Raw genomic sequence first — 24,798 nt, forward strand, 5'->3', positions numbered from 1 at the left:
ATTGTAACCTCTTCTGCACGTCTTTATTTAATAGAGGGACTTTGCGGGGGGATTGCAAATAAATTAGCTTCACACAGGCGTCTTCTAACTATCGCAGCACTTACAGGTAACTCCAGACTGTCTTTGATCATCCTGAGCTGATCAATGGTGAGCCTTTGCCATTCTGGTTATTCTTCTATTCTCTTTTCCGTTTTGTTCCACGCGTCTGGGTTTTGTTTTGTGTTTTTGGTCCATTTTAAAGCATTGGAGATCATTGTAGTTGAACAGCCTGTAATTTTTTCACCTGTGTATAAGTTTTCCCCTCTCCAATCAACTTTTAATCAAACTACGCTGTTCTTACTGACCATGTCTTGAACTCCCATTTTCTTCAGGCTTTCAAAGAGAAAAGCATGTTCAACAGGTGCTGGCTTCATCCTTAAATAGGGGACACCTGATTCACACCTGTTTTGCTCCACAAAAATTGACGAACTGACTGAATGCCACACTGCTATTATTGTGAACACCCCCTTTTCTACTTTTTTTTTTTTTTACTAATAGCCCAATTTCATAGCCTTAAGAGTGTCCATATGATGAATGCTTGGTCTTGTTGAATTTGTGAGAATCTACTGAATCTACTGGTACCTTGTTTCCCATGTAACAATAAGAAATATACTCAAAACCTGGATTAATCTTTTTAGTCACATAGCACTACTGTATGACGTTTCCTATTTATTGGTAATACACTGTTGTATATGTTTTTAAAAAAAATTGATGCTGTGAGTGTTTTTTTTATTTATGAGAAATATTGTGTATTTTGAGTTCTTTGCTTGTCAGATTAATGATGTCTATGTTTGCAGATTGTTGGATTTGAAGAGGTGAGACATGCATTTATGTTTGCATGCAGATTTCATTTTGGACACAAAAATGCATTTGTAATCTTGCATTCACTGCAATGTTGATTCAAAGTAAACAATTAAAATGTTTGCCATGGCAACAACTGTTCACCCTAACTATATTTACTGTAACAGTTTATCGTGTAATGAAGGCACCACTGGGCACCACTATTTTTGATTATTTTGCTCATTCATCAGCCAGACCAGCATGTACATTTTAAAGATCAGCACACTTGATGCATGGCAGTTCAAGCAGCCATGTAGGACATCACAGGAAGAGGAAGGAGTGAATGTGGAGGTCTTTGTGTCTTAAGTCATAGCGCCCCTGTGATGTCCGTCACAGCTCCTGCAGCCACCAGATTCCGCAAGAAGAGCTTTTCAGCACTGACATCGTGCACCACCTGGACAATAATAATTTGAACAAAAAGCTGTCAATGCATTATATTTAGTGAGAATCATAAAAAAGAATGTATAGTACTGGTTTATTTAATTAACCCACTTGAGCTTTCATGGCATCCATCCGTATTGTTTCATAGTAGTGGAGCCTGGCTTCTGGGTGTTGCAGGTCATATCCAAACCCTGCCAGGCTCACCTGATCGCACAGCTGCAGCGCCATCACCACAGCACTGGTGCCCAGCGTAGGCACCATCTACTAAAAGAGGGAACGTGTTCTTTAACTGCATACTGTGGCAACTTAGAAACATAAATGCATCTGTCTTGAAAGAAAATGTGCTGAATTCAATTAGTGTTGCGCCTTGAAATAAGTTTGAATCATATGTTTTCATGAGGTGATATCTGCACGTGGAGAGGGTCCACCACTGCTTGACCCTCCCCATATAAGGTGCTGTTTCACCTGACCTTTGAGACGGACCTCATATGGAAATTCCTAGATGAACAGAAGTACTGAGACCTGTCGGTTTAATTTAACTTCACTTCATTGGTATCTGGAGTTTTGCTGTCATACGCTTTAGCGCACATTGGTTGAGCTTTATTCCTGTTAAGATCACAGTGTTTTTGTCGTGCATTGTATCAAACCATAGGTTGTTAGCCATATTAAAGATGGATTTGGTGTTTTGACATAACCCATAATGCAAAGTGGCACTTGCCAAGGTGCATGCACATAGAATTGGATGGGTTCTGGTTCGGCACCATTCCCTTTACACCGTTTCTCTGAATATTCAAGCAAAATATGCACAAAGAAAAGTTATATACAGTTGCAGTTTGTTTTGCTGGCAGTCCCCTAGGCTTTGCCAATCTTCTCAAGTCCTGCTCCTGAAAGATCTCAGACTGTAATATTAATGTTGAATATGTAGTATTTGTGTATTAATAATCAGAAACAAATGAGAACTCTTCCAAGTTTGTGCACATGCTCCATAGTGCCACACTACGTTGTGTTAAAGGTGATGGAAACAATTCTTGGGTTTCGGTTTCCTCAAACAGTAGCTGAGCTAACTTATAAGATTTGCAGCATAGATGCGCTATTGTGTGTCCCTGTGCACAGAGTGTATGTGCTGTGTGACCTTTTCTGACTATTACAGACTTCTGAAACAATAGACTGAGTTGAAATTCAGACCTTTTTTTTTTGGTCATCTTTATGAACTTTATGAATGCGCCAGTTCAGCCCTTGATCTCATCTCAGTTTTACACCTTGCTACAGTAACTTTAATCTTTCCATGATAATTCAACTTTTTTCCAGTAACTGAGAACCTAACCTGGCCGTCCTTCAGAGCATACTGCTGCAGCACCTGTCCCGTCTTGTGAATAATCTCTGGGTGAAGGATCCGGATGTTTTCTGGTCTCAGGGGAATATCATCCACCACCTCTCTCCAGAACCACATTTTTGCCCAGAAGCTCTGCACCACAGAGGATGTCACAGTGAGTGTGATGAAGTGACATTATGCAGGTCACTTTCATCTTCACAATGCGATGTGTTCTGTGTAGTGTGGCCTACTAGAGGTCGCTTAGTAATGACAGAGATTAGCCATTCCAGGTCCAGGTTCTTAAAGACCACTAGAGCAACCATGGTAGTCTTTTTGTACTTCATCTGCCGAGTGCGGTGCTCCTTCTGGGTAAATGATACGACGGTGGTTCGAGAACCAGCATCTCTCTCAAAACCAGTCACTGGAGCATTATTCAGCCTGGCAAGAATATATGAGGTGATGATATTAACTAGGGCAGCATGGTGGCTTATTGGTTAATAATAATAATAGTACATTTTATTTATAGGCACCTTTCAAGAAACTGAAGCACACCATTACAACACAGCAATAAGCAAATTTAAAAACAATATACAAATTAGAAGTAAAACTTAAAAGGTTAACACTATTGCCTCATAGCAAGAATGCCCTGGGATTGCTTCCTGCCTCATCTTTACTGTGAGGAGTTTGTGTGGGTTCCGGCTTCCACTTCCAAAGACATGCAGGTTAGGTGAACTGGAAACTTTAAATTGACCTTGGGAGTGTGAGTTTTTTGTTTGTCTATATGTGGCCCTGCAATATACTGGCATACCATCCAGGGTGTACCCCACCTCTTGCCGTGTGACTGCTGGGATAGGCTCCAGCCACTCCATGAGAGTGCTTGGGTATAGAGAATGAATGGCATTAACTAACTTATACTACAAAGCCAATAAGAGTGCATACATACCTGAACTAAGGTCCAACAGGGCTCTGTTGACATCGTTTTTGATTACCCTTTGATCACTTGTGTTCTGCAATAATTTGTTTTCCTGTCTAACGTTCTTTGATCCTGATCACTCATCTGTGATCATGTTCCTGATCTTTTAGCCCTATTTAGGTCCTGATTGATGAAGATGTTGACCTTTGATCCCAGTTGCTGAACTTTGATTCTAATGGTTTTATTCCTGTAATCAGGGTGAATCTAATCAGGTTGAAAAATCAAAGTCATCATCATGGAAAAATAATCAAAGATCAAAGGCATAATCTGCCCCTTGATAGGGGTTTAAAAGTCAGGCTCAAATGAATCAGGAATTGAAGAGCTTAGATCACAATCAAACACCAGGTTGAATGAAAGAAAATAAAGAGGATCAAAGATCCAAGGGTAATCTCTGCAACCTGGATCTAAATCGGTACCAATGTTTAATGGATTACCCCCTGACTGAAAGGGCGACTTCTACACCAAATTTCATTGCAATCTGTTTGTGCCATTTTAAGAAACGATGACAATAGAACTTCTTTGATAAAGGTAACGAGCATGCACAACTATAGCACTAACCTGATGATGATGTCATACTGATCTATGTGAGCTCCAAGGTAGCTCCCATGAAGAACCCCTCCATTGCCCACCACCACACACCGCCTGCAGCTGCTCCTCATCAGAGAGGGAGGCAGGCCAGGCTGAGGTAGAAGATTCAGGACCAGAGCTAGGTGCTCCTCACTGCCCTGGAGCCCGAGAGGAGGGGACAGATCCCAGTGTGCCGGCCTATCTTGCTGCACAAACACTGGGATGTCCAGCAAACCTGTATAACAGGACAACAGCTTCAGGTGGTTCCTACACCATCTAGGTTGACAAGGGCGGGCCAACAGGGAAGCAGAGCGATTTAATAATACCTAAACAGAAGGAGACGGAAACAAAGTGAGAGCAGGAACACACAAAGCATCATCTAAAAGGGCAACAAGGAGTATCCGTACCAGATCTTTGGGATATCTGTATCTACTGACATCCATTTGATTATCAGAGGGGAAATACGCTGGAATCAAAATAGCCGAGTAGCAGCCGATCAACAGCGTCAGGCTAAGAGTAGATTCCCCCCTCCTGTGCATGGGCCACAAAATGTTTTTAAGTAATAACAGCCAACACATTTGTCAAATACCTGCAGACAGAGTTATTAACCTCTGACAAAAAAAAGTCCCCAGAGTCTGTCTTTGTGTTGGGTTTGTTGTCGAGAGCTGACATGGGGTTTGTGTCGTAGCCTCCGTAACCTCAGGGAGCAACAGAGAGCCGTCACCTGTGTGCTCCACACTCAAGTGATTTAATGAAACCATGACATCTGCATCTCCACCTGAAATAATAAAGTTAGAGTGGCGCTAAAAGGCAACTTTTCAGGCCAAATTCAAATAACCAAAGTGAAGCATTAAGAAGAGCGTTTAGCTGCACAATAGGAACACAACTTACAAGTCAAAGAGGTGCAAGATGATCGTCCATTGTTGAAGGAAAGGCAGCTCAATGTTTGTTCTCCGCAGCTAAAAATGGATGCTGCTCTGAACTCTGCCTCTTGTCGCAGTAAACTGTGGTAACCATTAACTGTCGTGGGTGTGGAGAACTTTCTGAAGTACCTACGAGTATGCTGTCTTAAAGACAAGAGCATGCACCACCATTATGGCAACAATAAACAACTATTATTATGTCATTATGACTTCATTCTATATATCTTTGTGATGTCATAAGGTCATATCAGATAAAAGGACATTAATGTGATAAAAAGATTTAGAATCAGATTGATATGTCAGAAGTGTAATTAACTCTTCCTTGACTCAAGAACGATCTAGTCACAAACTTGGCTATGATCGATCCTCTCTGTTTTGAGTTGCCGTGTACACACACCATAGGCTGCCTGCATAGGGCTCTAGTACAAAACCACAAAGAAAGACTTTCAGTAAAATTAAATAGTTTGTTGTTTTTAAAAAAAACTTGAAACCCTAATATTCACTTTTCTTGAAATGCTGAAAACACTAAAATAGAGACATGTAGTGCACAGTAGGGCTTCCTGGGTTCCGAATATAATTAAATGCTTTAAATTTTTTGAAAAACAAAATGAAACATTTGATTCAGAAATTGACTTTCCACTTTTGAACACATCAAAACATTAAATGAAACCATTCCTTCAGAAAATTATATGTTTCAAAGAGCTGAATGCACAGAATGAGCTCATTGTTCAGATAGTGATTCTTTTTTTAATGTTTAACTCGTACTCAAATAACTGCATTCATGTTTAAAATGTTCACAACACTAATGAAACGAGAGCAATTCGAGATTTCTGACATCTGCCAATCCGGATCCGGAGAAACCTCCAAAATTCAGTGGGCGTCTTCCATGCACTAATATCTATCTGTGGGGCAAATTTGATTAGAATCCGTGAAGTAGTTTTGACGGAATCCTTCAAAGCCTGTATAAAGTAAATCTTGATCCAGAATCCGAACCCAGATCACCTCCAAAATTCAGTGGAGTCTTCTGTGGCCTAATATCTATCTGTGATGAAAATTTCATCAAATCTGTGCAGTAGTTTTGACATAATCCTGCTACAGACAGACAACAAATAAATAAATGCCGATGATTTTATTACGTCCTTGGCGGGTGTAATAATGGCTTCAGAAAATGGTGCACTTCCTTAAAACCTTCTAAGCAATATAATATGACATATAGTGGGCAGTGCCCCCCCCCCCCCACACACACACAAATCCTAACTACGCCCCTGTCCCACTGACAGCATTGAGCACAACCTTTATCTCTGTCAGTTGGCAGGGGCTAATTACTTAAATCCCCAATACTGCACAGTGATTGATTGTGTGCAGCAAAGTATCTGAATCGCTTGACAACAGTGAAACCTTTGTAAGAACATAATCCCTCAAAAACTGTGTTTGAGGCCTGTAGCACAAACAAAAAACACATACTGTTGCAGCTACAGAAGCATGTAAAGCAAGAGCTCGTGGAATAAATTCTGACTGAGCTCATGATCTGGACAGGGCATGCCTGATGGGTGGACATACAGTATGTGCATCAGCTGTGTGGCACAAAGGAAAAGAGAGAGAGTGAGAGACTAGCGTGGGCAAGTACACAAAAATACACAAGCACACACACTTGTTTGCTGGTGTAATATAATGTCCCACCATGAATCCAACATTCCGTCCAGAAAGCCACTGGGCTTGCAGCACTTCTCACAGTCAGTCGTGCTATCTGCCACTTCGATCTACCCGCTGTGACTTGGTTGTGTTAATTATCACTATAAATGCCTTCGATGTTATAACAGCGTTTTATCTGTGCAGCTGTTATTTCCTGCAGAGATGGAAAGGTTGTGCACTGGGAAATCATCAAGAAAGCAGTAATAGACCAAAAACTCAGGTAGGAGTCAATGTGAATATTACTGATATTATCTGTATTATAATAGCCAAGTGGCCCGTGTGTGTGTGTGTGTGGCTTTGATCACAGAGAAACCGGGCAGAGCTGACATTTGCTGTTAGGAATGCTCATGTATTTTGGGTCAAGGATGAATGCTGTGAAAACAAAGTTGATAGGACTAATATTTTTTGGAGAAATTAGCAATTTTAGCTAACCAGTAAACAATGGACATTGTGCTTCAATGCACCATGGGAGTTTGGGGTTTTAAATGTTATTGTGGCTCATGCCATAGGTATTAAAGGCACTGCGCTGCGGTGGTTTGAATCATATTTATCTAATAGATTACAATTTGTTCATGTAAATGGGGAATCTTCTTCACAGACTAAGGTTAATTATGGAGTTCCACAAGGTTCTGTGCTAGGAACAATTTTATTCACTTTATACATGCTTCCCTTAGGCAGTATTATTAGACGGCATTGCTTAAATTTTCATTATTACGCAGATGATACCCAGCTTTATCTATCCATGAAGCCAGAGGACACACACCAATTAGCTAAACTGCAGGATTGTCTTACAGACATAAAGACATGGATGACCTCTAATTTCCTGCTTTTAAACTCAGATGTTATTGTACTTGGCCCCACAAATCTTAGAAACATGGTGTCTAACCAGATCCTTACTCTGGGATGGCATTACCCTGACCTCTAGTAATACTGTGAGAAATCTTGGAGTCATTTTTGATCAGGATATGTCATTCAAAGCGCATATTAACAAATATGTAGGACTGCTTTTTTGCATTTACGCAATATCTCTAAAATTAGAAAGGTCTTGTCTCAGAGTGATGCTGAAAAACTATTCATGCATTTATTTCCTCTAGGCTGGACTATTGTAATTCATTATTATCAGGTTGTCCCTAAAAGTTCCCTGAAAAAGCCTTCAGTTAATTCAAAATGCTACAGCTAGAGTACTAACGGGGACTAGAAGGAGAGAGCATATCTCACCCATATTGGCCTCTCTTCATTGGCTTCCTGTTAATTCTAGAATAGAATTTAAAATTCTTCTTCTTACTTATAAGGTTTTGAATAATCAGGTCCCATCTTATCTTAGGGACCTCATAGTACCATATCACCCCAATAGAGCGCTTCGCTCTCAGACTGCAGGCTTACTTGTAGTTCCTAGGGTTTGTAAGAGTAGAATGGGAGGCAGAGCCTTCAGCTTTCAGGCTCCTCTCCTGTGGAACCAGCTCCCAATTCAGATCAGGGAGACAGACAACCCTCTCTACTTTTAAGATTAGGCTTAAAACTTTCCTTTTTGCTAAAGCTTATAGTTAGGGCTGGATCAGGTGACCCTGAACCATCCCTTAGTTATGCTGCTATAGACTTAGACTGCTGGGGGGTTCCCATGATGCACTGAGTGTTTCTTTCTCTTTTTGCTCTGTATGCACCACTCTGCATTTAATCATTAGTGATTGATCTCTGCTCCCCTCCACAGCATGTCTTTTTCCTGGTTCTCTCCCTCAGCCCCAACCAGTCCCAGCAGAAGACTGCCCCTCCCTGAGCCTGGTTCTGCTGGAATCAGTGGTTGGTCTCCTATCTGCTGGTTGGTAGTGTAGGCTAACAAGTTTGAGAAGCCTAATTTTTGTGAAACAGCAGATCACACATATTGCTTATCACAAGAAAAGACAAGGAAGCATAAATCCCTGTTACCAAAGAAACAAAAATGTGAAGGGCAATAAAATTTTCTCCAGTGCCTTCCTCATTCAATCTGCACCCCCACCACTAGGTGACCCTAAATCCTACACACTGTAGCTTTACGTTCATTCCATCCAGGTCCTAGTGCTTCAGTGTTGTGGTGAATGCAGCCATGTGTGGCAACAGGGCATGATCCCAGACCTGACCTGTTATGTGCATATTAGAGAAGTTTGGGGAATGTGATCAAAACATAGAGAAGTAGCGTATCAGCAATTATTGTCTTTGATGTCATGCAAGATATCCATCTAAGACAGCCATATTACACATCATTCATTAATGATGAAAAACATCTTAAAAGCAAGTGAGAAAATGTTTGTCCTTCATTATGAGCATGCACGATGCTGTAAATATAACTTGGCATTGATACTAATATTCCCAGCTCTTACTACCCTGCAGTACACTCTGCACTTCTAGTGTCGTTTCCTTGAAAACAGATTGTGTTCTTTGTTAATTCTGGTTATGTTGTCTCCTAGTCAGAGGACAAAGTGGTGATCTCCTCGGAACATTGCTGTGAATTTTTAGATGTGAATGGAGGTGAGACGATTGCAAATCTGTGCAAAAGGAAGAACAACCTGAAGAAAAGAGTCCCAGGCAGGATGTCTGTTGAAAATCCTGTGGTAAGTCCTATTTAACAGTTTAACATTTCTTCATGATCACATCTAAAATTTACTTCTTCCTATTTGTGTGTGTGTGAACAGTTTGGCTCTGAAGATGCAGCAGGGTTCATGAAAGCAGCCAGTGAAGGCAAACTGGATGTAATAGAAAGGTATCTGTCTGATGGTGGGGACCCTAATGTCCACGATGAGGTAAACGTTCAACGTGTGGTGAAAAAAATGATCGATTGAACATAAATTAACTGTACATTCAGAACAATGCACTTTACCTTCCAGTTAAAGAGGACTGCACTACATCGTGCCTCTTTAGAAGGCGATACCGCTGTTGTCCAAATGCTTCTGGAAAAAGGAGCTGATATCCACTTTGAAGATCGAGTAAGATCCTTTTCTCTTTATTTGTTCCATGACGTGGCATCAGCACCCATCATAACCCTTCATGTGTGTTTCAGCTGGGTTCCAGTGCCTTACACTGGGCCTGCAGAGGTGGAAGCCTGGAAGCTGTCAAAGCACTGAAGAGCCACGGGGCAGACCTGAATGTTTGCGATAAGGTAAACACACAATGGGCCTCATGCAAGAACATTTTTATAATCTTCTCTGAAATTTGCTTTTCCTTTTTACACTGCATGCTGGTGAAGTGTGTGTGTGTGCGTGCATGTGTCCATGTGTGTCTGCATGTACTTGCACATGTATGTGTATGGACAAGATAACTCAAAAACAGCTGGATGGATTTCCTTCAAAGCCATGATTTCTTTCAAAACACGATCCAAAAAGCAACCTTTGTTGAATATAAAAAACATCCTTTGTTGGATATAAAAACAAGCTTTGTTGTATAGAAAATACAACCTTTGTTGTATATAAAACAACCTAGTATGGTGTTGGTATGAATGACTTCATAATGAAGTCAAACAGAAGTCCTACATAGTCAAAAACAGGTTATTAAGGCTGTATGTACAGTTGTGCTCAAACGTTTACATACCCTGGCAGATTTTTTTTTTGTGTTCTTTTTTTTTTTGCCATTTTTCAGAGAATATGAACAATAACACAAAAACTTTTTTTTCACTCATGGTTAGTGGTTGGGTGAAGCCATTTATTGTCAAACAACTGTGTTTCCTCTTTTTAAATCAAAATGACAAGAGAACTACCCAAATGACCCTGATCCAAAGTTTACATACCCCTGTTCTTACTGTGTATTGCCCCATTAACATCAATGACAGCTTGGAGTCTTCTGTGGTAGTTTGTGGATGAGGCTCTCTGATGGTAAAGCTGCCACTGAATATGTTTTGGACTTTATTTACATTAATTACAAAGAAATACAAACAGTATGGCACTCTATGGTACATCTGCATGGAGTAGACAGTTCTCAAAAACTGAGTGACTGTGCAATAAGCAGAAGAGTGAGGAAAGCCACCAAGACACCCAGACAATCCAGCAGAAGTTATAGTCTTACGTGGCTGTGATTGGAGAAATTGTGCACAGTGCAAGCTTTGCATTTTGTATCACCAGTTATCCAGCTTCATGATGAAGTGGTATAGAGGAGGATTTTCTTAAAAAGAAGACCTGAAAGTTTAGCTACAAATTGCCAGAAGGTATATCTGAGATCCAAGCCTGGATTTGATCTGTTTTTGTGAAAGAAAATCCTTCTCTGCTCTACTCTACTATGAAGCTAAGAGTAGTGATGCAAAATGCAAAGCTTGCACTGTGCACAATTTCTCCAATCACAGCCACATAAGCCCATAGGTTCTCCTCGGTTGTCTGGGTGGCTTGGTGGCTTTCCTCACTCGTCTTCTTTTTTGCACTCAGTTTTTGAGAACTGTCTACTCCATGCAGATTTACCATAGAGTGCCATACTGTTTGTATTTCTTTGTAATTAATGTAAATAAAGTCCAAGACATATTCAGTGGCAGCTTTACCATCAGAGAGCCTCGTCCAGAACCACCACAAGACTCCAAGCTGTCGTTGATGTTAAAGGGGAAATACACAGTTTTAAGAAAAGGAGTATGTAAACTTTGGATCAGGGTCATTTGGGTAGTTTGTGTTGTCATTATGATTTAAAAAGAACAAACAGTTGTTTGACAATAAATGTCTTCACCCAACCACTAACCATGAGTGAAAAAAGTTTTTTGTGTTATCATTCATATTCTCTGAAAAATAGCCAAAAAAAAAAAAAACTAAACTTCTGCCAGGGTATGTAAACTTTTGAGCACAACTGTATTTGTATTGTGGTGTATAGAGTGTGCAAGGTATGGATCAGCCCTCTGATGCCTTTCATTTTGTGAAAAATGAAACATCCAATCAAGACACAGAGGAACTATAAGATTTTGGAGACAGACACAATTCCACAAAGAAAGTCAAACAGCACAAACAGTGGCATCCAGGGGACCTACTAAAGCTAGCGAATGGAGGAAAAAATGAGTTGTGTTATTGCTGTTTCACTAAAAAGGTTCAGACTTTATGACTGAAATAATGAAGTGATTTGGTTCACCTAGAATACGAGGTCTATTAGACAATAAACCGACCCTTTTATTTATTTTTTTAACTACATGGATTTGAATGACGTGCGATTACACCAATCATGCTTGAACCCTCGTGCGCATGCGTGAGTTTGTTCACACGTGTCGGTGACGTCATTTCCCTGTAGGCAGGCCTTGAGTGAGATGTGGTCCCGCCCTCTCGGCTGAATTCCTTTGTTTCACACGCTGCTCCAGACAGCGCGCGTTGCTTTATCAAAATTTTTCTGGATCTGTGAGGAATATCCGAGTGGATACTATTCGAGAAATTAAGATGGTTTTCGTGAAAAGTTTAATGGCTGATGAGAGATTATGGGGTGTTTCTGTCGGTGTAAGGACTTCCCACAGAGTGGGACGTCCTGCAGCGCTTCCAGGCGCCGTCGTCGGCCTGTTTCGACCTGAAAACATCCTAATTTAAGGCTTAATTCACCCAGGACGTCGTGAGAGAACAGAGAAGATTCAGAAGAGGCCGGCATGAGGACTTTATGCGGACATTCCACTGTTTAAGGACATTTTTTAATGAAAGACGTGCGCGCAAATTCTGTGTGCGCCTCAACAGGAAAAACACCTCCGTGTTGAAAACCATTTGTAAAATTCAGGCGGCTTTTGATGGCTTTCAACAAGTGAGTAACTGAGAAATTGTTTAACAGCTTGGGCATGTTCCAACTTGCCCATTAAGGTTTACAACGGAGGTGTTTTTCCTGTCGCGACCCCCCGCGGTCGGGTCCGGCCCGACATGCGATTCTGCCCGCACGTTCTTTCATTATAAAATGTCCGTTAACAATGGAATGTCCGAATAAACTCCTCATGCCGACTTCTTCTGAAAGTTCTCTGTTCTCTGACGACTTCCTGGGTCAACAGAGCCTGAAATGTAGAAGTTTTCAACTTGAAACGGCGAGACGCTGCCGCCTCGAAGCGCAGGCGCCGTGGGCCGTCCTTAAAGCGAGTTACAGACCAAAATCTCTCATCAGCCGTTAAAATTTTTACAGAAAACCAGCTGAATTTATCGAATGGTGTCCACTCAGTTGTGCCTTACAGTTTTGAAAAAATTTTGATCAAACAAGCAGCAGTCTGAGCATTCCTAAACAATGAAAAAAATCGACGCGAGGGTGGGCCACTCCTCACTCAAAGACTGCCCACAGGCAAATGACGTAACCGACAGGCGTGAAAAAATTCTCACATGCTCACGAGAGTTCAAGCATGTCTGATGTAATCACACGTGATTCAAATCCATATGGTTTTTGAAAAAAAATAATAAGGTCGGATACTTTTGTAATAGACCTCGTATGTTTTTATTATTTATTGATTTATTTTTAAATGTGGCACCACAGTAAAGTGACTGTGTACTGCCACAGGAGATTGGGAGGAGGCAAGGGTGAGATGAATGAAGAATATCTGTCATAGCTGGTTTTGCGCTGTGAGATGTTCATAGTAATTTGTGACCTGGCATAGGTTGCTCAGAGACTCCTATCCAGAAACCCATGGGGGGGGGTACCACCTCCTACAATGGTTTGACACCCCATACCAAGGTAGGGTAGCTTACCTGTTTGGAGTGGCTTACGCTTGCATATTTTCCTGTTGTGGGACTAATTTGAGAATGTAATTATCTTAAAGCTACTCTGTGTGTGTAAGACGTACTGACATCTAGTGGTGAAATTGGAGATTGAATTATGCTGTCATGATTTTGTTTCCATTCGTGATTTTGGTTATTTTGGTGACTGTGAGTCATACTCCCTTTCCTTCTTTGTGATAAACAGTATGTATAATCCTCCATTTCACAAAAATCACAGTTATCAAACTTGTTACCCTACGCTAGCAACCAGTAGACAGTCCGCAGGGGTGCAGCTTCTGATTCCAGTCTTCCTGCTGCACTGCAAAATACTAAAAGTGGAGTAAGTATGTCCATTTGAGCTACTGTACTCTCATGGCAAAATGGCAGCCTCCATGAGGGGGTCCATCCCCATGCAGGGCTCATTCTAACCTTCATTTCTGCAAATAAATGCGCCTAAATTCTGCACGCTGTCACTTTAAATTAATGACATTAAATGCAGAGTTTACACAATTGAAATTATAGTAAAGAATAGTAAAAGCACTTCAAAGTATTGAACTATACAAGCAGTTATTGTCAGGATGTGAGCTATTGTGGTGTTTTGGTTGCTTTTTTATTGTTCGCCTGCTTTTGTTGTGGGGGTTTTTCCCATTTGGGTCTGTCTGTCCCTTTCTGTCTTGTCTGTCTCTGCTGGCTCTTGGTGGTGGGTGTTTCCCTCTCCCTGGCCACACCCTCTTTCTGGTGCATTCCACGCACACCTGCTTCCAATCAGCACTTCATCACCTGGGTGTATTTAAGCTCCTCTGTTTGCCTTATTTCTTCGCCAGATTGATGTGCCTTCTCTCGAGCTTTGTTTTTGTGTATTCCTGACCTGCTTGCCTCTCGTGTGTAATGACCACCTGCATGTATTATCGACCACGTCTAAGCCTGATGTTCCAAGTATTTCTGCTCTTGTTGGACCGCCTTTTTGTGTACTGGACCCTGTTTACTGCTCCAGTAAACTGTTTTTACTCACAGAGCTCTGTTATCGAGTCCTGCATTTGTCCAGCTTTTCTGTGGAACCAGTCCTGATAGATCAATCTGGCCAACGATGGACGCAGCAGACTCAAGTCCCTTTCAACTAGCTGTACGACATCATAGCAGACAGCTAGCCCAACAAGAGGACCGGCTCACTGCTCTCAGCTCAGGCTTTAGCGACCTAACACAACGCCAAGATGCTTTCATGTCCTCCGTGAGCTTCCAGATGGAACAACTCCTGTCAAGATTTGTCCCTCAGGCCAGCCCAGACGTTAAAGGTAACACCAGTCATTTTCAGTCAAGTCCGCCGGCCGCCATTCCGGCTCCTACACCGGAGGCTGCCATCTGCACTCAGCTTTCCCCTCCGGAACGATTCTCCGGAGAGACTGGCGACGTGTTGCCTTTTATTACACAGTGTGAGCTGCACTTTGAACTAATGTCATCTATGTTCCCATCTGAAAAGGCGATGATAGCATACATGATATCTCACCTGTCCAGCCAGGCTACGGTGTGGGCTACCGCTGAATGGAGCCGTCGGTCGCTATCTTGCTCCTCCCTCCAGGCTTTCACCGTCACGCTCCAGCAGATTTTCCAACACACATCCCCGGGATGCGAGGCGGCGCGCTCCCTCCTGAGGCTGAAGCAGGGCACTCGTCGGGTGGTGGACTACGCTGTTGACGTCCGCATCCTCGCCACCAAAAGTGAATGGAACCCTGCCGCGCTCCTTGATGTGTTCTTCCATGGGCTATCCACGGACATCCAGGATCAATTAATCTCTATGGATCTTCCAGATGACCTCGATTAACTAATTGTCCTGGTTATCCAGATTGACCGGCGCTTGGCTGAACGGCCCCGCTACGAGGCTCGTCTCCAACCACCATGCTCCACCACGCCCACTCATCTGAGCTCCTCGTCACATTGCTCAGAGGCCGACTCCGCACTCCGCAGCACTGATAAATCGTGGCTGCGGGGCTGTACACAGCTGTCGTGGGAGGAACGACGTCACAGATGGGAGAATGGACTCTGTTTTTATTGTGTCCCTCTTCGTCACCCGCAGGGGCGGGTTTCTTCTTTGTAGAGAAAAAGGATAAGTCACTTCGGCCATGTATTGATTATCGAGGCTTAAATGAAATCACTGTGAAAAACCGCTATCCTCTGCCTTTGATCTCTACTGCCTTTGAGTTATTAGAAGGTGCCAGGATTTTTACTAATTTAGACCTACGCAATGCTTACCACTTGGTCAGAATCAAGCAAAGAGATGAATGGAAAACAGCATTTAACACTCCCACCGGTCATTAGTGATGCCTTTCGGGCTCACCAACGCACCGGCCGTTTTCCAAAATCTGGTTAATGATGTTTTACGTGACTTTTTGAATAAATTCATGTTTGTTTATTTAGATGACATCTTGATCTTTTCCCCTGATCTCAAGACCAACACCCAGCATGTGCGCACAGTCCTGCAAACCCTGTTCCACAATGATCTGTATATTAAGGCAGAAAAATGTGAATTCCATAGATCAACTGTATCTTTTTTAGGGTTTGTAATCTCAGAAGGGAGGATTCAGATGGACCCAGTTAAAGTGGCAGCAGTGCATGAGTGGGCAGTCCCGACGAACCATAAGGAGGTTCAGAGGTTTCTGGGCTTTGCGAACTTTTAACGTAAGTTCATCTGAAATTTTAGTACGGTCGCTGCTCCGCTGCATAACGTGACCTTGTCCTTACGGGCGTTCAAGTGGACCCCGGAATGTGACGAGGCCTTCAAGGTCCTAAAACAACGCTTTACGTCAGCCCCCGTGCTACTCCTTCCTGACCCCGCACGGCAGTTCGTGGTCGAAGCTGATGCTTCTGACGTCGTGTGGGGGCAATCTTGTCCCAAATGAATCCCTCCGACAAAAGGCTTCATCCCTGTGCTTTTCTGTCCCGCAAGTTGTCTTCCGCCGAGCATAATTACTGCATTGGCGATCGCGAACTGCTAGCAATCAAAGTGGCCTTGGAGAAGTGGCATCACTGGCTGGAGGGGGCACAAATGCCATTTATTGTGTATACTGACCATAAGAATTTAGTGTACGAGGTCTGTTAGAAAAGTATCGGCCCTTTTTTATTTTTTGCAAAAACCTGATGGATTTGAATCACATGTGCTTGCATCAGCCAACCTTGAACCTTCGTGCGCATGCGTGAATTTTTTTCACGCCTGTCGATTGCATAATTTGCCAGTAAGCAGCCTTTGTGTGAGGTCATGTGTAGTGCGCTCGGCGGATTTTCATTGCAAGGAACAAGACCGAACGACTGGAGCAGTGCCACATCAAATTTTGCCAGAAACTGGGCGACAGCCAGGTGGAAACCATTCGGATGATTCAGATGGCTTTCAATGACTTTTCAGTCACGTGACTATCCGAGAAATTGTGGAAGAGGTGGGCATGTCACAGCATGTCCTGTGAGACTTCAACACGAAGGTGCTTTTGCTCTGCCGTCAGCAGCTTCGGCACGAATTTCACAGCCACTCTTTTCATGGCCAAATCTTCTGTCACAATGGAATGTGCCGAAAAAGTGCTGATGTCTACCTCTTCCGCAATTTTCGGACAGTCACACAACGGTCCCGCATCACCACAGCATTCACTTTGGAAATGATCTGGTCATTTCTCTATGTTGATGGCCGCCCGGAGCGTGGCTCGCTCTCCACCTTTGTGTGGACGTCTTTAAACCGGTTGTACCGCTCCTTAATCTGTGTGATGCCCAGAGCATTGTCACCGAAAGCCGTCTGAATCATCCGACTGGTTTCCACCTGCTGTTGCCCAGTTTCTGGCAAAATTTGATGCAGCGCTGCTCCAGTTGTTGCGTCTTTTTCTTTGCAATGAAAATCCACAGAGCGCACTACACATGTCCTCACACAAAGGCTGCTTACCAGCAAATGACGCAATGAACAGGCGTGAAAAAGTTCACGCAAGCGCACGAAGGTTCAAGGTTGGCTGATGCAAGCACACGATTCAAATCCATCAGGTTGTTGCAAAAAATAAAAAGGTCTGATACTTTTCTAACAGACCTCATATTTAAGAACAGTGAAACTGCTTAACGCTCGTCAGGCCTGGTGGGCTATATTTTTCAGTCGTTTTGACTTCGTCATCGCCTATCAACCTGGCACTAAGAACGGAAAACCTGATGCGCTGTCGAGACAATATGATGGTCCTGATGCCTTATCCGATCCTGGCAACATTCTTCCACCTTCTTGTTTTGTCTCTGCCATAACCTGGGAAATAGAATCCCAGGTGAAAGCTGCTCTAGAGATGGAATGCATACCCGCTGAATGTCCACAGGGCAAGTTGTTCGTTCCGGCTTTGCTCTGGGGGGAGGTGATTAACTGGGGACACAGTAGCTGTTTTGCTTGCCATCCAGGAATAAAGAAAACTATACATGTGTTACAACAACGTTTCTGGTGGCCACGTATGATTACTGTTGTTACAGAGATTGTGAATGCTTGTCAGGTTTGCATAGTGCATAAATCCTCCTCACGTCCACCAGCCAGTACATTATTGCCTCTCTCTATACCTAGACAACCTTGGACTCACATCTCTGTAGACTTTGTCACTGGACTTCCGCCATCAAAGGGACACACTGTCATTTTGACTGGTTGATAGTTTATCCAAGATGTGTCATTTCGTGCCTTTACTTAAGTTATCTACTGCCAAAGAACTGGCGGAGGTTATGCTTACTCACGCATTCTGTCTTCATGTTTTCCCGCAGGATACTGTCTCCGACCGGGGTTCCCTCAGTTTTATCGCTGCATTTTGGAGGGAATTCTGCCATCTCCTCGGGGCTACCGCCAGTCTCACTTCTGGGCATCATCCACAAGCTAACGGTCAGACTGAACGTTTTAATCAGGAGTTGGAAAAGGGGCTTAGGATTTTGTGTTCACAACACCCATCTACCTGGTCATCACAGTTAGCTTGGATCGAATTAGCACACAATAGTTTGCCTTTTGTCTCATCCGGTTATTCTCCATTTCATGTCATCTTTGGTCATCATCCCTCTTTGTTCTCATCCACAACTCTTCGGTCCCCAGTTCCATCCGCCCTCAGCTTGATCACTCTGTGCCGGCTAATCTGGGAGCGGGCTCGTCATGCCCTTAGCCGATCTTCCACCCTTTATAAACTGGCTGCTGACTGTAAGCGGTCTTCTGCCCCTGCCTACATGGCAGGCTAAAAGGTTTGGTTATCGACCCAACATTTGCCACTCCGCAGAGTGCCGTGCAAATGCGCTCCTAGGTTTGTCGGTCCTTTTCCTGTGTCTAAGGTCATCAATCCCATCTCTGTTCGTCTTCGATTACACAGTTCCATGCGTATTCATCCCACTTTCCATGTCAGCCAGGTTAAGCCCGTTAAGTCCAGTTCTCTCTGCCCTCCGGCCGTTCCCCCACCCCCGCCCGGTGCATGGGGAGAGGGGCCTGTTTTCTCTGTGTGGCGGCTTCTTGCCTTCCATTGTCGGGGCCCGCAGTTTTCAGTACTTGGTTGATTGGGAGGGGTACGGCCCTGAGGAGCGGTTGTGGGTTCCCTCCCGCTTCATCCTGGACCCCGGTCTTATTCGTGACTTTCACGCAGCTCAGTCTTCTGCTCCTGGGCCATCCGGGGTCAGCCCTGGAGGGGGGGGTACTGTCAGGATGTGAGCTATTGTGGTGTTTTGGTTGCTTTTTTATTGTTCGCCTGCTTTTCTTGTGGGGGTTTTTCCTCATTGGGTCTGTCTGTCCCTTTCTCTTGTCTGTCTCTGCTGGCTCTTGGTGGTGGGTGTTTTCCTCTCTCTGGCCACACCCCCTTTCTGGTGCGTTCCACGCACACCTGCTTCCAGTCAGCACCTCATCACCTGGGTGTATTTAAGCTCCTCTGTTTGCCTTATTTCTTCGCCAGATTGATGTGCCTTGTGCCTTCTCTCGAGCTCTGTTTTTTGTGTATTCCTGACCTGCTTGCCTCTCGTGTGTAATGACCACCTGCCTGTATTATCAACCATGTCTAAGCCTGATGTTCCAAGTATTTCTGCTCTTGTTGGACTGCCTTTTTGTGTACGGACCCTGTTTACTGCTTCAGTAAACTGTTTTTACTCACAGAGCTCTGTTATCGAGTCCTGCATTTGTGTCCAGCTTTTCTGTAGAACCAGTCCTGATAGGTATTGAAAAAAGTAATTACACGACTCATACTACTGGTCTGTACCACTCTTAAATTTTGTTTGTACCTGCAAAAAAAAAAAAACCTTAAAATGCAAGAAATTTGGTGAATGGGGTAAGTTCTCTTCATATGAGCTGCTTACAACCAAATGTAAAAGTACAAGTGGTGCTTTCATGAGGCCCATTGTCTGCATGTTTGCATTTGAAGTACACATGTATGTGCACGTAATTGTGCACTCACTCACCATGCACGCCAACATCTTTCCTGCAGTTGTGCAGCACTCCTCTTCACGTTGCCACGAGAACAGGCCACACGGACATTGTGGACTTTCTGTTGTCCTGCGGTGCCAAAATCAACTCTGCGGACAGGGTAGGCCTCAGCAGTGCTGCGTCAAACCTTCGTTCATCCTCTCTGTGATCTATAGCTGTCCTTAATACTTTAACTGTATTGATTTCTCTGCATGCAGGAAGGTGACACAGCCTTGCACGACGCAATACGGCTCAACAGATACAAAATAGTGAAGCTGCTTATAGTCGCAGGAGCTGACACAGAAATAATCAATAATGTGAGTTTTCACAGTTTTCATGTGGAGCTGATTTACCTTTACAGATGAATTCTGTAGTGTATCACAGTCAGTGGTGAGCAAAGTCAGCCAGTCAGCTTACAGCTAATGTAAGCAGATTAGCTTTAGCTTACTTTGAAAAAGCATTAGCAGACCACGTAGTGTTGACTAAATCTAGTTTCACCAACTTTAAGTCAGCTAACATATTTAAAAATCAAGTTTACCAGTCATAAACATCTACAACCCTAATTTCAATGAAGTTGGGACGTTGTGTAAAATGTAAATAAAAACAGAATACAATGATTTGTAAATCCTCTTCAACCTATATTCAATTGAATACACCACAAAGACAAGATATTTAATGTTCAGACTAATAAACTTTATTGTTTTTGTACAAATAGATGGGGTGAGGATCACCACTTTGTGAACAACTGCGTGAAAAAAATGGTCCAACAGTTTAAAAACAATGTTTCTCAACGTGCATTTGCAAGGAATTTAGAGATTCCATCATCTACAGTCCATAATATAATCAGAAGATTCAGAGAATCTGGAGAACTTTCTACATGTAAGCGGCAAGGCCAAAAACCAACACTGAATGCCCGTGACCTTTGATCCCTCAGGCGGCACTGCATTAAAAACCGACATCATTAGTGTGTAAGGATCTTACTACCTGGGCTCAGGAACACTTTAGTCAGTTAACACAGTTCATCGGTGCATCTACAAGTGCAAGTTAAAACTCTACCATGCAAAGCGAAAGCCATGCATCAACAACATCCAGAAACGCCGCCGCCTTCTCTGGGCCCGAGCTCATTTGAAATGGACAGACGCAAGGTGTAAAAGTGTGCTGTGGTCTGATGAGTCCACATTTCAAATTGTTTTTGGAAATCATGGACGTCGTGTCCTGCGGACAAAAGAGGAAAAAGACCATCCAGATTGTTACAAGTGCAAAGTTCAAAAGCCAGCATCTGTGATGGTATGGGGGGGTGTTAGTTCCCATGGCATAGGTAACTTACACATCTGTGATGGCACCATCAATGCTGAAAGGTACATCCAGGTTTTGGAGCAACACATGCTGCCATCCAAGCAATGTCTTTTTCAGGGACGTCCTTGCTTATTTCAGCAAAACAATGCCAAGCCACATTCTGCACGTGTTACAACAGCGTGGCTTCATAGTAAAAGAGTGCAGGTACTAGACTGGTCTGCCTGCAGTCCAGACCTGTTGCCCATTGAAAATGTGTGGCGCATTATGAAGCGCAAAATACAATGGACACCCCGGGCTGTTGAACAACTGAAGTCGTACATCAAGCAACAATGGGAAATAATTCTACCTACAAAGCTTCCACAATTAGTGTCCTCAGATCCCAAACACTTGAGTGTTGTTAGAAGGAAAGGTGATGTAACACAGTGGTAAACATACCACTGTCCCAGCTTTTTTGAAACATGTTGCAGGCATCCATTTCAAAATGAGCATATATTTGCACAAAAACAATAAAGTTTATCAATTTGAACATTAAATATCTTGTCTTTGTGGTGTATTCAATTGAATTTTGGTTGAAGAGGATTTGCAAATCATTGTATTCTGTTTTTATTTACATTTTACACAATGTCCCAACTTCATTGGAACTGGGGTTGTATTAAAATTGTATGTTTGTTCCTGTTGGAGCTCACACACTAAAATAAAAAGTGAAATTGACATATTGTGCGAATGCAGCTAGCACTACCTCAAGCAGATGGAGCATGAGGTCAAGCCAGAGTAAATGCATTCATTCATTAAAATAATTTTCCATGTATATTTTTTAGTTTTTAATATTTCTTATTTTTTCTGTGAAGGCTCTCAGTTGTCCAGGTGGTTTCCATAGTAGAGAAGCTTGAATCTTCGACTGGACTGGGTTGCTTGATGCGAGAACATTTAGCTTCTAATCACAAAAGCTTCCTCAGCTAAAATTCTTGCTCTGGTAGTCTGACTTCTGTCTTGACTCTTGTAGAGAAGAATAACAGAAGCCAGCAAAAGCTGGAGTTATAAACCTAATCAGACCCCTCCTACCAAGAGGCAGACTGCTATAGGGTAGTGACTAACAATTGCTCTAATTAGCACCTATTGTACTTTAGTTAGCACCCTCCTAATGACAGGGCAGCTGTCCCTCCTAACGATGGGACTGACGCCTCTCCTGACAACTCTCCTGATGACTCTCCTGAGGACGTGAATGACTCATTACCATGAACAAAAGACTGAGACTGCTTTGACCTGAGTACCCCATTGTAAGCAGGGGACAAAGCGTGTCTCAGACCCCCTCCCTGGTTAAGGCTAGGTTTCAACTGTTTCACATACAATGCTTCCTTCACTCCCCTCTCAAACCATTTCTTTTCTCTGGCTAAGATTTTAACTTCCTTGTCCTCAAAGGTGTGGTTAGTGTCTTTAAGGTGGAGATGAATTGCAGACTGAGGTCCACCAGTGCTGTCTCTGCGGTGCTGGTATAGCCTTTTGTGCAACGACTGCTTAGTCTCACCTATGTAGTGTTTTTTGCAGTTTTCCTGACATCTGATAGAATCCACTACATTGCTCTGTTTGTAACTAGTGATCCTGTCCTTAGGGTGAACAAATTTCTGTCTCAAGATGTTAACGGGTTTAAAGTAAACTGGGATTTTGTGCTGTCTGAAGAGCCTCTGTAGTTTTTCCCCTACTCCTGCTAAGTAAGGGAGAGACACTCCTCTTCTTCTTGGCTTCGTCTCCTGTCTGTCTGGTCTCTTTGTTCTTTGGGACTTCTGCACTTTATCCAGGGACCATTGTGGGTACCCACATACTGTGAGGGCTTTCCATACAGGAGAGGCATCAGTCCCATTGTTAGGAGGGACAGCTGCCCTGTCATCAGGAGGGTGCTAACTAGAGTACAATAGGTGCTAATTAGAGCAATTGTTAGTCACTAGCCAATACAGTCTGCCTCTCGGTAGGAGGGGTCTGGTTAGGTTTATAACTCCAGCTTTTGCTGGCTTCTCTTATTCTTCTCTACAAGAGTCAAGACAGAAGTCAGACTACCAGATCAAGAATTTTAGCTGAGGAAGCTTCTGCGATTAGAAGCGAAACGTCCTTGCCTCAAGCAACCCAGTCCAGTCGATGATTCAAGCTTCTGTACTATTTCTCATTGTTTAATACTAAGTAAACTGTCTGTTGATATATGTGTAGCTCTTGGTCATTTTCTGATCTTGGCATGCTCGACCTTTTTGGGAACCTCTGTTTTTCAGGGTTTTAGAGCCAAAAATCAAAACTTAATTCACACATAGCAGAAATTGGTGGTTATTAGTAGCTTTAGCTAAATTTTCGAGCAGTTTATCGGTGTCATGTTATCGTTCATTTAGCGGTTATCAAAGGTAACTTTTTGGTTAGCTGTGCCCACCACTGATCACTACACACGTGGTGAAGCCACTTTGCTAACAGACTGCTGTGTTAACTTACAGGAGGGTGTGACCGCAGTGCAACAGGTCAAACAGTGGCAGTTTGACACCATGGAGACACTGCAGCAGCTGCAACGGCTCAGGGAGGAGCGACTGCTGTCAACCCAAAACTCCTCCGAGAAAGATAACGCTTCATAGAACACACTGGAGGCACATATAATTCTGTGCAAAGGTTTCAGGTGCTTGTGAAACTAGAAAGGCATTCACTGAGTGCAATCCAGCACTCACTTTTCTATGATATGCATTTGTAGCCTTGTTACCATGAATTTGAACTTTTATCCAAACCTACACTAAATTCTACACACTCGCTTCTTGATGGTCCCGCACATTGCCTCATCCTCCACACTACACCATTATGATACAGTAGCGCATTGCCCGTGGGGATTCACATGCTCTAGATTGGGTAGTGTTTATAAAATAGGTAGCTGACATTTTTCAAGGGTGATAATAAATTGCGCAAAGTTTCTATAATGATTTGGAATGGCACGTGAGTCCAAAATGTAATTATCAACATCCATTGTTCACTGTTATGTCGTATCTGTAATTTCTCCAAAAATATTAATGGTATCAATGTACCGTTTTCGCAACATTCATCTTTGACCCAAAATACATAAGTATACCAAACGGCAGATGTCAGCTCTCCCCAGTTGCTCTGTTTTCGAAAGTACACACACGCGTGCACGCACACATACACTACAAGATGCCCCTTCGCTTTTAATATATAGATAATTTACCGCCCCCTGCTGGAATGGTGTGTGAGTTCAGAATTGAATTATCACTGTTGTTTGCTAATATCCCTAATTTCTCTAAAAAAAAAATATTAGTCCTATCAGCTTTCCGTTTTCGCAGCGTTCATCCCTGACCTAAAGTTCATACACATACCAAACGGTAAATGTCAGCTCTCCCCAGTTTCTCTGTGATCGAAGCCATACAAAAGCACGCATGCACATGATACTCACGAACGCATCCATGCACACAGATCCCACTTGGCTTTTAATATTTAGATTATTACTCTTTACACCCTCTTTACATGTTGAAGCCTCCAAAATGTCTGTTTGAGAGAGTTTGTCCACTAGAAGATTTGACAGTGATACATCTAAACCCTCACACACTTAGCGGGAGCACGTTTCAAAGTCTGTGAGGCTTTTTGGCCCTTTTTTACCCACTTTCCATAAGCAAGTATTTCTGCTGACTTTGCTTTCTGAATGGGTTGTGAAAGTTTTCTTTTTCTTCTTCTTCTTGGCTGCTCCTGTT

At 43.0% G+C, this 24,798-nt stretch overlaps 2 protein-coding genes across 2 annotated transcripts; one reads left to right on the forward strand and one right to left on the reverse strand.

Annotated features, from left to right (window-relative positions):
* Window positions 1-1,058: 1,058 nt before the first annotated feature.
* LOC117523353 (lactosylceramide alpha-2,3-sialyltransferase-like) lies at window positions 1,059-4,873 on the reverse strand. The gene is made up of 7 exons (XM_034184847.1): window positions 4,722-4,873; window positions 4,520-4,643; window positions 4,104-4,438; window positions 2,824-3,010; window positions 2,585-2,725; window positions 1,372-1,521; window positions 1,059-1,273 (listed from the first exon to the last, which is right to left on the reverse strand). The coding sequence occupies exons 1-7, from the start codon at window positions 4,871-4,873 to the stop codon at window positions 1,187-1,189; spliced, it is 1,176 nt and encodes a 391-aa protein (XP_034040738.1). The 3' UTR covers window positions 1,059-1,186.
* Window positions 4,874-9,026: 4,153 nt separating this feature from the next.
* LOC117522945 (ankyrin repeat domain-containing protein 2) lies at window positions 9,027-23,801 on the forward strand. Its single transcript, XM_034184365.1, has 8 exons — window positions 9,027-9,038; window positions 9,169-9,312; window positions 9,394-9,501; window positions 9,586-9,684; window positions 9,759-9,857; window positions 19,803-19,901; window positions 19,999-20,097; window positions 23,548-23,801. Exons 1-8 carry the CDS (start codon window positions 9,027-9,029, stop codon window positions 23,680-23,682), a joined length of 795 nt encoding a protein of 264 aa, XP_034040256.1. The 3' UTR covers window positions 23,683-23,801.
* Window positions 23,802-24,798: the final 997 nt, after the last annotated feature.

The sequence above is a fragment of the Thalassophryne amazonica genome, chromosome 13 (assembly GCF_902500255.1).
Source record: "Thalassophryne amazonica chromosome 13, fThaAma1.1, whole genome shotgun sequence".
NCBI lineage: Eukaryota > Metazoa > Chordata > Actinopteri > Batrachoidiformes > Batrachoididae > Thalassophryne > Thalassophryne amazonica.

Bases quoted from the DNA above. Each gene is read 5' to 3' on its own strand.
- LOC117523353 (XM_034184847.1), bottom strand. From the start codon at position 4,873: ATGGTTTCATTAAATCACTTGAGTGTGGAGCACACAGGTGACGGCTCT. The intron at 3,011-4,103 runs GTTAGTGCTATA...TATTCTTGCCAG, and splicing joins CAGTATGACATCATCATCAG to GCTGAATAATGCTCCAGTGA. The intron at 2,726-2,823 runs GTAGGCCACACT...TCTGTGGTGCAG, and splicing joins TCATTACTAAGCGACCTCTA to AGCTTCTGGGCAAAAATGTG.
- LOC117522945 (XM_034184365.1), top strand. The intron at 9,858-19,802 runs GTAAACACACAA...TCTTTCCTGCAG, and splicing joins ACCTGAATGTTTGCGATAAG to TTGTGCAGCACTCCTCTTCA. The intron at 19,902-19,998 runs GTAGGCCTCAGC...CTCTGCATGCAG, and splicing joins AAATCAACTCTGCGGACAGG to GAAGGTGACACAGCCTTGCA.